Source organism: Ruditapes philippinarum, unplaced genomic scaffold (genome assembly GCF_026571515.1).
Source record: "Ruditapes philippinarum isolate M1 unplaced genomic scaffold, ASM2657151v2 ctg4472_1_1_1_1, whole genome shotgun sequence".
NCBI lineage: Eukaryota > Metazoa > Mollusca > Bivalvia > Venerida > Veneridae > Ruditapes > Ruditapes philippinarum.
In genome coordinates this window covers 75,474-87,686 of record NW_026858907.1, presented here as the reverse complement: position 1 = coordinate 87,686, position 12,213 = coordinate 75,474, and the positions used below count along the sequence as shown (strand labels likewise).

Genomic DNA, 12,213 nt, shown 5'->3' with positions numbered 1-12,213 from the left:
CGTCTAACTAAATGTATTTATTTTCATAAATACTGTAAGGTTGTTCATTTTTGAATAATAAATGTCGAATTTGCTGGTTTTATTCATCTACTTCATACATTATGCTTAAAATAAGGGTGAAAAGAATCAATCGCAATTTTAACGGCCTTTTTAGTCAGTCTTTTGACAAGGACGTTGAACATAATAATAATAATAATAATAATTATTATTATTATTGTTATTATTATCATTATAACAGAAAACAGATAGTATAATTATTATTATTATTATAACGGAAAACAGATAGGTATTTCTGTCTAACTTAACTAAACTTACACTGAGTAACTATATACATGTAAGCAAATAGTATGTAAATACTAGGAGTTGTTGACTTATTCCAATGTATAGTGTAAAAGTCCGCATAAATTAAGTAAATTTATAGATATAAAAGTACGTTAGAATTTTTTTTGTCAAGTAAAAATAATGTTTGACTGTATGCTCTTTCGGAGTATACGTTATATTTGATACTGAACTGCAAATTCACTACAATTTTCTTTTATGAATTATGTAACAGCCAAATCCAGAAAACGATTTGTGTTATTTATAATTATGGAAATCAGACTTTAATTACAATTGTAATGTAATGATCCATGACGATATGAGAACTGAGAAAAAACAAGAGCTGTCACAGAACGTGACAAAAGCCCCCGAAGGATTCTAGTTATAAACCACCTGTTACATGTTAAGTGTGGTGGTAAAAATTGACAAAGTTCGAACTTCAGCAGTGAATATAGGTTATAAAAAGAAATCTAGGTCTTGGTCACAACACATTGTCCATCTATGGTGACTTTATATTGTTAAATAAAAATTGAAACTTTCATGTATATGGAATAGTGATTGTCCGATTGTAGATCGGTATGTTGATAATGTCGCCGACATCGATTGTGGTCGAACAGAATCGATTGTCGCTTAGTGATAATTTTTGCTCCTTTGTGGTAGTTATTTTTCGTAGTTTTTTAGCTTTGCGCTATTTAATTTGAATACTCTTCAATCTTCACGAAAACGGCATGGCGGAGGAAAAAACCCAGACCGATTTGAACAATAATTCTCAGGCTGTATTTCCCTATCCAGGGAAAACATCATCAAATGTCTGGAATCATTTTGGTTTCCACAAGCTAAATATTGAAGGACCCGCTACCCGTGATAACTTGGACATGGCTAAAGTTGTGTGCAAGCTTTGTGGTAAAGGATATGCAAATAAAGGTACCCCACCCGTTTAAATTAAAATCGGATTCTGATACTGTATTTTACTGTTACAATCTTCGTTACTCTGTCCATTTATAATGTTAAATAATCAATTTAAAAGGCTTCTAAGCTTATATTTACCATGACACCGTTTATGGTACGGCGATTCTGTTATTAAAAATGAAATAAAATAATTAAATTTTTTATGTGAAATGGTAACTTACAATTTTATTCCTGATCATGCATATTAAATTAATTTATAGTTGAGCATCTTTTATATATTTTTTTTTCAGGGAACACCACAAATCTACAAGCTCACTTAGATGCCACTCACAGGCAGTCTATTGGAATGAAGAAAAATCTTGGGATGCAGAAGCAACCAACAATTTCATTTCAAAGGCAAATACCTAAGTTGTCAACAGAAAAACGGGACAAGACGGATGATTCATTGTTGAAACTTCTGGTTGGGAAAGCTTTACCCCTGAGTTTAACTGAAAATCATTTCTTCAAAGAATTTGTACAGGAATTAAATCCTGGGTAAATATTTATCATTGTCATCCATTATTATTAGATAATCAATATTGTCAATATAAGACATGTAGAAATATTTTCGTTATTTTATTAATTTTGTGTGCAATTTTCATTTGACATTACTCTTGCCTGTTCATCTGTCTTGTATGCCTTATACCCATGGTCTTATTTTACTGAAATAAAGTTTACATGTAAGGAATATCTTGGGATCATTACCTGCACAAATAAGAATAACAAACAAAAACAAACAAAAAAAATGTTAAAAATATTATATCTTTTGTTTATATCTTTATATAGCTTTTCCAATTATTAATTAATATCAGAGTGCCTTACATAATATTTCCTGCTAGTCTGCTGTCTGTTCAGTTTCTTTTAACAGTAGTTATTTAATTGAATACTTTGAGTTTGTACAATTTTTTAAAAGGCTTTAAACTAAATGACACATTATGATTTTTTTCAGATACACTGTTCCAGGAAAAAAGGCTGTAATGAGGGCTCTTGAAAAGAAAAATGAAGAAATGCACAACCGAGTATTGACTGATCTTAAAAATGCTCAAGGTGTAAGTTTAACTCATGATGGCTGGACTAGCATGAACACGGAAAGCTTTGATACAGTGACTGCTCATCTTATTTCAGAAGACTGGGAATTAAAAAGTATGGTTTTGCAAACTAAAAAAATTGAGGGTCAGCATACAGGTGAAAATATTTCTAAAAACTTGCTTGAGACCACAAGTGCTTGGGGAATCACTAAAGTGACATCTATAACAACTGATAACGCAGCCAATGAACAGAAAGCTGTTAAGTTACTTGATTGGAATAGATTTGGATGCTATGGCCATAGAATTAATCTTGTTGTGAAAAAATCTTTAAACATTCCTGAAGTTTCTTCACTGCTGAAGAAAGGCAGAAGACTGGTTACATTTTTTCACCAGTCATCATCAGTGAATGACCTTCTTATGATTAAACAAAAAGATCCGTCTCACTGCAGAAATCAAAATGATATTGGACACAAGCTAATAATGGACTGTGTCACAAGGTGGAACAGTACCCTATCTATGTTAGAGCGGTTAATCGAACAGATGCCCTATATAACTGCCGTAGCAAATGATATTAGTATTTCCAAGTCGGCTGGAGTCACAATTAAGTCAAATTTGTTTACTTTTGAAGAACAGACCTTGGCCGAAAAACTTGTCCAAATATTAGAACCTTTTTTGAAGGCAACGCAGATTCTTTGTGCACAGAATAACCCGACAATGCACAAAGTTATTACAACAAAAATGAAAATTATGAAATTTATTTCAATTGCTGACAGTGATGATGACATTATCAGGGATGTAAAAAGAAAAATGATTGATGAAATGAATGCTCGTACTGAGACAGAGGATTTTGCTTTGCTAGGAGCAGTTTTAAATCCTGACACTAAAGGGCTACAATTCCTTTGCCAAGAAGAAAAAGATCATGCCATGGAAATTCTCAAGGAACAGGTGAAAAATGTAAATCTGTCTGGTAAAATAAAAATTGAAAAGATAGAAATCAATGAAGGTGAAAATACTTTGCCACAGTTACCCAGTCTTCCATCAGAAAATGTCATTATTGAAAATGATTCAAATAAAAGTATTGTTGAAAGCCCAGCAAAGAAAATGAAAATTATGTGCAGTGATGCAAAGTGGTTGGAGGATGTAATTATTATTGGTGAAAGCCAGAATACTGATGATGACATTATTGAAAATAAAATACAGAGATATTTAGACTCACAGCGGCAAAATACTGACACTACTTTGACATTACTTGAATGGTGGAAATGTAATGAATATTTGTACCCAAGATTAGCAAAAGTTGCAAGAAACATTTTAGCTGTACCTGCAAGTTCGGTCCCCTCGGAAAGAGTCTTTAGTCTGGCAGGAAATATAGTTAATAAGAAAAGATCTAGATTAAATGCTGACAATATAGACAAATTGATTTTTTTAAATATGAATATGAAAATGTATTGGTAGTTGTAACTTGCTAGTATTTGCATGTAAGTAAACTGTGGCAGGAGTGAAGGATTTGTATTTTGTAATAATTTTGTTAAATAGGCACTTAAATAAAAACTTTATTTTTGATTAAATAAGTAAATGCTGGCAACATGGACACATTGATTTTTCTGAATATGATTATGAAAATCATTACATGTATGTAAAGTGGTAAACTGTGTCTGAAGAATTTGTATTTTGTAATATGTTAAATAGGCACTTAAATGAAAACTTTATTTTTGATTAAATAAGTAAATGCTGGCAACATGGCCACATTGATTTTTCTGAATATGAATATGAAAATCTTTACATGTATGTAAAGTGGTAAACTGTGTATTTTGTAATATGTTAAATAGACACTTAAATAAAAACAAACTTTATTTTTGATTAAATAAGTAAATGCTGACAACATGGACATATAGATTTTTCTGAATATGAAAATCATTACATGTATACTATGTAAACTGTGGTATGACTGAAGAATTTGTATTTTGTAATATGTTAAATAGACACTTAAATAAAAACTTTATTTTTGATTAAATAAGTAAATGCTGGCAACATGGACACATGGATTTTTCTGAATATGAAAATCATTACATGTATGTAAAGTTGTAAACTGTGTCTGAAGAATTTGTATTTTGTAATATGTTAAATAGGCACTTAAATAAAAACTTTATTTTTGAATAAATAAGTAAATGCTGGCAACAGTGACACATTGATTTTTCTGAATATGAATCAGTATGAAAATCATTACATGTATGTTAACTGTGTCCTGACTTAAGAATTTGTATTTTGTAATACGTTAAACAGACAATTAGATAAAAACATTAATTTATATTAAATAAAAGTTATGATGATTTCTATTTTCTAGTTAGTTGTGCTGGAAAACATTCAGTCCGATTATTCCGATTAATTGATCGGAGAGCCTGTCCGATTGTTCCGATTAATCGATTATGAGTTTGTCTTCCGATTCCCAACACTAATATGGAAGTTACAGAGCGGACACAACAACCACAACTTATATGTAAAGAACATAAATATTGAAAAAGTTTAAACCCCAGCAGTGACCTTAAACTAAGGTTTAGGAACACGGGTCTTAACGGCAACACATCATACATTTATGATATCAGTTTCAGAGCAAACACGACCATCTCTGCCTATATGTGTATTAATATCAAAATTGACAAAGTTTGAACCCCCACAGTGACTTGACCTAAGTCATAGAAACCAGTCTTGTTCGCGACAGACCATACATCTATGGTTATTTCATATATGAAAGAAAACTTAAAATCCTTTCATGCATACTAAAATTTCAAGGCGGACACGACCACCACTGTCTATATGTATAAATTTAAGCCTGAATGACTGACGGAATGACAGACTGACAGGCAGACGGACGGTTAGATTTTAATATGCCACCCTTAGGGGGCATAAAAACATTTAATTACATGTATCCATGATTTATGTGACATAAAACAACCCTAAGTAAGATTTGGTTTATATCATTTCAATATGCCTTTACATCTACATAATGATTGTAAATTAAACATTTAACATAGGGAAGCTTACAATTTAAAGTTTAGTTTAGCATTGTCTCTATTTCTGTTACTCGTGGTGTCCATATGCCAGATACCATGTAACGGTGGAGACAACGAAACACAATCAAACTACATGTGCAACAGCCACAAAAAAGCAGTCATTCATGTAGATAATCCAATAGATAATCCAATTCATGAAGTTATGGCTGCTTAGAAATTATGAAAACGAAAACGAAAAAAAAAAGAAAAAAAAGAGTTCATGATCAAGGTTTGAACTCAAAAACTCCTGGGTGAGAGGCTCCCATGCTAGCACTGAGCTAATGCAACATTCCGAGATATTATGACATCATTTCACAAGTATTTTTACATATACATCAATGCAGACGATTTGGAATTACAGAGTTTGAATACTCTACATACAGTATCTTTAAATTGTTTTGAGACTTGCCATCATTTTATTTTCACAAAATAAATTGTATTCTTCTAATCTACCTTTTAGAAAGACATGAAAACCTCTTAATCACTGTGTTAAAACGACCACAGTTTTTATTTTATTTTTTTTTTTTTTTTTTTTTGTGAGGGCGAAAGAACCGGAATAGCCTGAACAGCATAATTTATTTTAATGAATCAATAAAATAACATAACAACACCTTGCTAATTCTAAGAATGAAATATTTAAGGCATAAACAGAATTTCAGCATTTATTTATAAACGTTTACATATAATTCTTTTAACCTGCCAGAGTTTTGTTTACAACCGTTACACTGGAAACCGTCGAACTCGTACCAAAACTTAATCGTACTCATTTGAGTGAAAGTGCTTTTAATTTACTAGAAATGATTTTCCTGCGAACATTTATTAAAATATATTTTATGAATCATATTTCAACAACTTAGAACAAAAAATAATAATGTTGAGTGCAATATACATGCTCCATGGTTTGCATTTAATGAAATAAATGTCAGAAAATGACGTTTAGATATTAGATAAAAATCTAATTTTGGAATAGAGCACATACAAGCCCCAACTTTATATTGATATAGTTGAAGCCTTTGATACATTACAACACAATGGTGTTATGATTTTGTTGGGGCTGGACTGTGCTGATACTTTAATTTTCGTTTAAGACACCAAAAATACGTGAATTTTCCTAATTTTGCTGGATAAAGGGGTATTTCCATAGAACATAAATCATACTTAATGTAAACATATGTCTATAAATTCATATGTTTTTAACAGTTTAAGGATTGAACTTATAAATAAAACCTAAAAACAAAAACTTTGCATCAAATTATTTTTTGCCAAAATCTTGGGCAAAAATCCATGGTTAGTGAACCTTGCTCTTTCAAAACTTATCTGTAACAATTTTTCTAAAGTGGAACCGTTCCCCCTTAACAAAACAGATATAAAAATTTGATAGAACAAAATGCAGCTATTTAGAAATTTAGAGCAAGGTTACCGGTAGGAGGGAACCATTCCCTTATCAAAATAAAAAATAAATTTCAAAACTTATCTATGATACATTTTCTAAAGTGGAACCATTCCCCCTTAACAAAATAGATATAACAATTTGATAGAAAAAAATGCAATAATTTTGAAATTTAGAGCCATGTAAATGGTAAGAGGAAACCGTTCCCTCCTCAAAATAAAAAAATAAATTTCAAAACTGATCTATAACATTTTTTTTCAAGTGGAACCGTTCCCCCTTAACAAAACTGGTACATGTATAACAATTTGATAGAATGAAATGCAGTAATATAGAAATTGAGAGCCATGTTACCGGTAAGAGGGAACCGTTCCCTCACCGAAATAAAAAATAAATTTCAAAACTTATATATGACACATTTTCTAAAGTGGAATTGTTCCCCCTTAACAAAATAGATATAACAATTTGATAGAATAAAATGCTATCATTAAGAAATTTATAGCCAGGTTACCAGTAAGAGGGAACCATTCCCTTCCCTCCTCAAAATTAAAAATAAATTTCAAAACTTATCTATAACAAATTTTCTAAAGTGGAACCGTTCCCCTTAACAAAACAGATACATGTATAACAATTTGATAGAATAAAATGCAGTAATATAGATATTTAGAGCCATGTTACTGGCAAGAGGGAACCATTTCCTCATGACAACTTAAACAAAATTCAATAATTTGAACTTGACAGTCAAAGTGATTTAAAGCTCAGGGTCAAGGTCTGTTCAACCTTTTAGCATGTCTTGTCCAAATGGTTGTTTTGTCTAAGTTTGAAATACTCCATTAATTACTTATAAAGTTTAGCCAACAAAATGACCCTAGATCGCTCACCTGACCCATCAACCCCATATTATATTAAACTCCTGTGACCTAGTATTTCATCTGAGATGACACATGTTTGAACTCATCCGAGCAATTACCTAGACAAGCATCCTGACCAAGTTTCATGACAGGTGAGTCAAACATGTGACCACTAGAGTGTTAACAAAGATTTTCTTAATTTGAGCAGTGTGACCTAGTTTTTGACCCCAGTTGACCCATATTCAAATATGACATAAAAACCATCAAAACAAACTTTCAGTCCAGGATATTTGGATGAAAACAGTAGCCATTAGAGTGTTAACAAGATTTTTCTATTTTCAGCTCCTGTGACCTAGTTTTTCATCTGAGATGACCCATGTTCAAACGCATATAAGCAATTGCATAGACAAGCATCGTGACAAAATTTGATGATGGTTGAGGTAAAAATGTCTTGTCTACTTGAAGGTCTTGTCAAAAGGGTTGTTGTGAAGAAAATTGAACTCATTTTGTAATGAAATAATTGCCAATGTTAAAGTTTTTGGATGACAACAAGAAAGTAAGGCATAACTCTACAAAGCAATAGCTCACACTCTTTTATTCTTAAACAAAATTGAGCAGAATACTAACAAGAGCACCGCTAGACCAAATGTGGGCCAAATGAAACTTAAGTTATTCTCCGGAAACTGTTTTCACTTTTAAAGTAATAGTGACCTTGACCTCTGACCTTGTGACCCCAAAATCAATAGGGGTCTTCTTCCCAATATGGACAATCATCCTATGAAGTTTTTATATTGTGGGCCAAATGAAACTTAAGTTATGTTCCGGAAACTGTTTTCAGTTTTAAAGTAATAATGACCTTGACCTTTGACATTGTGACCCAAAAATCAATAGAGATTTTTTATCCAATATAGACAATCATCCTATGAAGTTTGAACACTGTGGGCCAAATGGAACTTAAGTTATGCTCCGGAAACTGTTTTCAGTTTTAAGGCAAAAGTGACCTTGACCTTGAACCTTGTGACCCCAAAATCAATAGGGGTCTTATACCTAATATGGACAATTATACTATGAAGTTTGAACACTGTGTGCCAAATGGAACTTAAGTTATGCTCCGGAAACTGTTTTCAGTTCTTGACCTTTGATCTTGTGACCTCAAAATCAATAAATGCCTTCTACCTAATAATAATATGGACAATCATCCTCGGGTAACAGTATTTTCCCCGGGATAATATTTTACTGTTACCAACAAACCCATGTGTTATTTATATACTGTTACCCAGTCACACAAGTACCTCTGGGTTCGTACGGAGGAACAGATGCCAGAGGGTATAACATAATATGCCCGAAATTGTTTCCGGCATATTAAAATTCAACACATCATTTCTCCCCAATGAGATTTATCCATCTATAATGTATTAAGTTTCACTAACATGTAGATACATGTCAGAAAAACGAGAAAGAAAAATTTTGGATATTGAAACTAAATATAAATCGATTCAAGAGATTAATCTTGGTAAACGTAAAAAACAGGACCTTGCAAACGATTTTGGAATTAAACAAAACACATTAAGTTCAATCTGGAAAAATAAAGATTCTGTCATCAATGCATTCGAGACTACGTCGTTCAGCCCAGCCCGTAAACGAATGCGTCATGCCAGTAATAGAGACATTGAAATGGCGCTGTTTGAGTGGTTTAAGACTGTACGATCCCAAAATGTGCCTATTGATGGACCTATGCTTACACGAAAGGCTAATTCTCTGGCATGTGAGCTGGGCATGGAAAATTTTCAGGCAACAAACGGATTTATTGAAAGATTCAAAAATCGTCATGGCATATCGAGCAAAACATTATCCGGTGAAGGTGCTTCCGTCGATAATTCACAAACTGAAAATTGGATGCAGTCAAAACTTCCAAGTTTAATCAAGGACTATGAACCAAAAAATGTCTACAATATCGATGAAACTGGCGTTTTTTATAAAATGACCCCAAATAAAACACTAGAGGTAAAAGGAACAAAATGTTTTGGAGGCAAACAAAGCAAGGACAGAATCACAGTGCTTATCGGCGCAAATATGGACGGTTCTGATAAACTTAAACTTTTGATAATCGGAAAATTCAAAAATCCTAGATGTTTTAAAAATGTTAAAAGTTTGCCGGTAGATTACGAAGCTAATCGTCGTGCTTGGATGAACTCAGAAATATTTATCAGTTGGGTGAAAAAAATTGACAAACATATGACACGTGAGAAAAGATCTATTCTATTGTTTGTTGATAATTGCCCGGCCCATCCGAAAATCGAGGGATTAAAAGCTGTAAAACTGTTGTTTTTCCCACCTACATCTAAGTTACAGCCCTGTGATCAAGGGATTATCTTTCATTCAAAAGGCATTACAGGTCACGTGTCCTTGACCATATTATTTCATGTCTAGACAAACATATCGATAAACAGATTAACATTCTAAAAGCCATACAATGGGTTTATGCGTCATGGAAAGATGTAACACCGACGTGTATCCAGAATTGTTTTAGAAAGGCTGGATTTATGAATCAAGCACAGCATGAAATTAATGCGACCCCGCAGGGGCATGTTTCCGATTCGTCTGACACAGACGAGTTCGAGGACGATGACATTCCGCTGGCTGAATTGGCATCGAAATGGAATCGCCTTAGAGTATTCAGTGACATAGACAAAAACATTTATTTTGATGATTACATAAATGCCGATGAGAATGTTGTCTCCGTTGAGCAGAAGTCCGATAGCGATATAATAGCGGAGGTACAGCAAAAATTGAAACCCGCTGAAACACTGTCGCAGAGTGACGAAGAGAGTGACTCTGAGACTGTTGATGACCCCCCACCCACCATGAATGAGTTTCTTAATGCTATAGACACTTGCAGACGCTTTGTTCTTTCTAAGTCTGATTCGTGTAATTCTGTTTTCGAATGTTTACATGAACTTGAGAAATTTTCAGTTGAAATAGGGAAAGCCAAAAAGCAGACAAAATTAACTGATTTTTTCGGACAGTGAATGGTTTTGTACATGAACAAAACTTAAACAAGATTTACCCATGAGTGTAAATAGTTAAAAAAGCAATTCAATTTTGACGTTTTTTTTCCAGTGTATAAATTTAAGCCAATGTAAGGTTACCAGTACCTGTGTACATATTACTTTCGGTTTATGTCAGTTTTGTGTTTATTTTGATGTGCAACTGATTTTTTATGCATTAAACATTGATATGCATAAAAAGAATAAAGTTTTGTCGTAAGTACATGATTGTCACATGTCTAGTATATAATGCTACTGCTTATACATGTTCAACGATGCAGTGCATCGTCAGTAAGCTACACACCGTACAGAAATTCGGTTGTAACGATATTCGGATATATCGATATAGTTTTGTATGTCCCCTGAATATCGTTATAAGCGGAGTTTACTGTACCTCCTTTTGGTGGATGGATATATGGACATACCAACACATGTACTAAGTTGTTATAAAGTTTTGAAAACATAATGATTCCTAGTGTTTTAGTGCATTATTAGTTCATTCAACATGATGTTAAACATGCACATTTAGCCATATAGATATTGTTAACAAACAATATTCAACAACCATATTCAGTATATCAAATGAACGTTTCAACAAAACTTAAGTCATATATACTGTCATACCGTATTTTTTGCATTGTAAATCTATAAGGAGAAGGCCTTTATAAGCTCAGCTTTCGGACCCAATCCTTTTTCAGCATATTATGTTTGTATTGTGTACATTATTGTCTGTATATATATTGTGAATTTGTTCGAAATAAACTATGTTTAAACTAACAAAACTTATGCAAAGTTTAAGCACATGTTCCATCGAAACATGTTTCTGCTCTTCTACGAGATGAATAGGGAAACTCTTCTTGACAACAATATCTGAAAAAAAAAAAAAAAAAAAAAAAAAAAAAAACTATTTTACTTTTTTATATTTCAAAATTTGATAAATAAAGTACTTCATATGATAATTCTTCAATAAATTAATTATAGTCCATATAAAAAAAAATTATTGCATCATTATTTTTTGTGTAAGTGAGAGGTTAAGGACAAGAATCATTGACAAATTTCTTTATAGGGCCAAGCTATTTTTACTTAACAAAATATATGCTCTCTTTAGAGGTGATATATAAAAGAGTAATTGATCCTTAAATTTCCTCAAGACAAGAGGACTTTGATGACTATAGAGTTTCACATGGTTGATGAACAAAACAGGCAAAGAGAATTGTATTTGGTAAAGTATCATTTTAGCACATTGTGTAGATATTGTACAAGTACATACTTAATTTAACTGTGACCAATATATCTAGTTGTTGAAGGTAACCATTTTTATCCAAGATATGACCTGCAATGTGGTTAATATTTACATTATAACAATTAACAAATGCATATTTAATGTGGTCCAAAGGAATGCTGTATTAACTGGAACAATACTGTCTCAACCAATATCAGATATTTGATGTATATTCAATTCAATGAACAGGGTTCAGATAAGCAGACAATAGGGCGTGCTTGGCTTAGATAAGTTGACTTCAAATCACTTGCAACTCACTGCTCTGAGTTTGAATACCACTGATTACTCTCTGTACTTTCATG

General features: G+C 32.4%; 2 protein-coding genes across 2 annotated transcripts; both read left to right on the top strand.

Annotated features, from left to right (window-relative positions):
- Window positions 1-899: 899 nt before the first annotated feature.
- On the top strand, window positions 900-4,083 carry LOC132754641 (E3 SUMO-protein ligase ZBED1-like). Its single transcript, XM_060745299.1, has 3 exons — window positions 900-1,242; window positions 1,518-1,761; window positions 2,216-4,083. Exons 1-3 carry the CDS (start codon window positions 1,047-1,049, stop codon window positions 3,747-3,749), a joined length of 1,974 nt encoding a protein of 657 aa, XP_060601282.1. The 5' UTR covers window positions 900-1,046; the 3' UTR covers window positions 3,750-4,083.
- Window positions 4,084-9,022: 4,939 nt separating this feature from the next.
- On the top strand, window positions 9,023-10,012 carry LOC132754637 (tigger transposable element-derived protein 4-like). The gene has a single exon (XM_060745296.1). It carries the CDS (start codon window positions 9,023-9,025, stop codon window positions 10,010-10,012), a length of 990 nt encoding a protein of 329 aa, XP_060601279.1.
- The last annotated feature ends 2,201 nt before the right edge of the window (window positions 10,013-12,213 follow it).

Bases quoted from the DNA above. Each gene is read 5' to 3' on its own strand.
- LOC132754641 (XM_060745299.1), top strand. From the start codon at position 1,047: ATGGCGGAGGAAAAAACCCAGACCGATTTGAACAATAATTCTCAGGCT. The intron at 1,243-1,517 runs GTACCCCACCCG...TTTTTTTTTCAG, and splicing joins TAAAGGATATGCAAATAAAG to GGAACACCACAAATCTACAA. The intron at 1,762-2,215 runs GTAAATATTTAT...GATTTTTTTCAG, and splicing joins GTACAGGAATTAAATCCTGG to ATACACTGTTCCAGGAAAAA.
- LOC132754637 (XM_060745296.1), top strand. From the start codon at position 9,023: ATGTCAGAAAAACGAGAAAGAAAAATTTTGGATATTGAAACTAAATAT.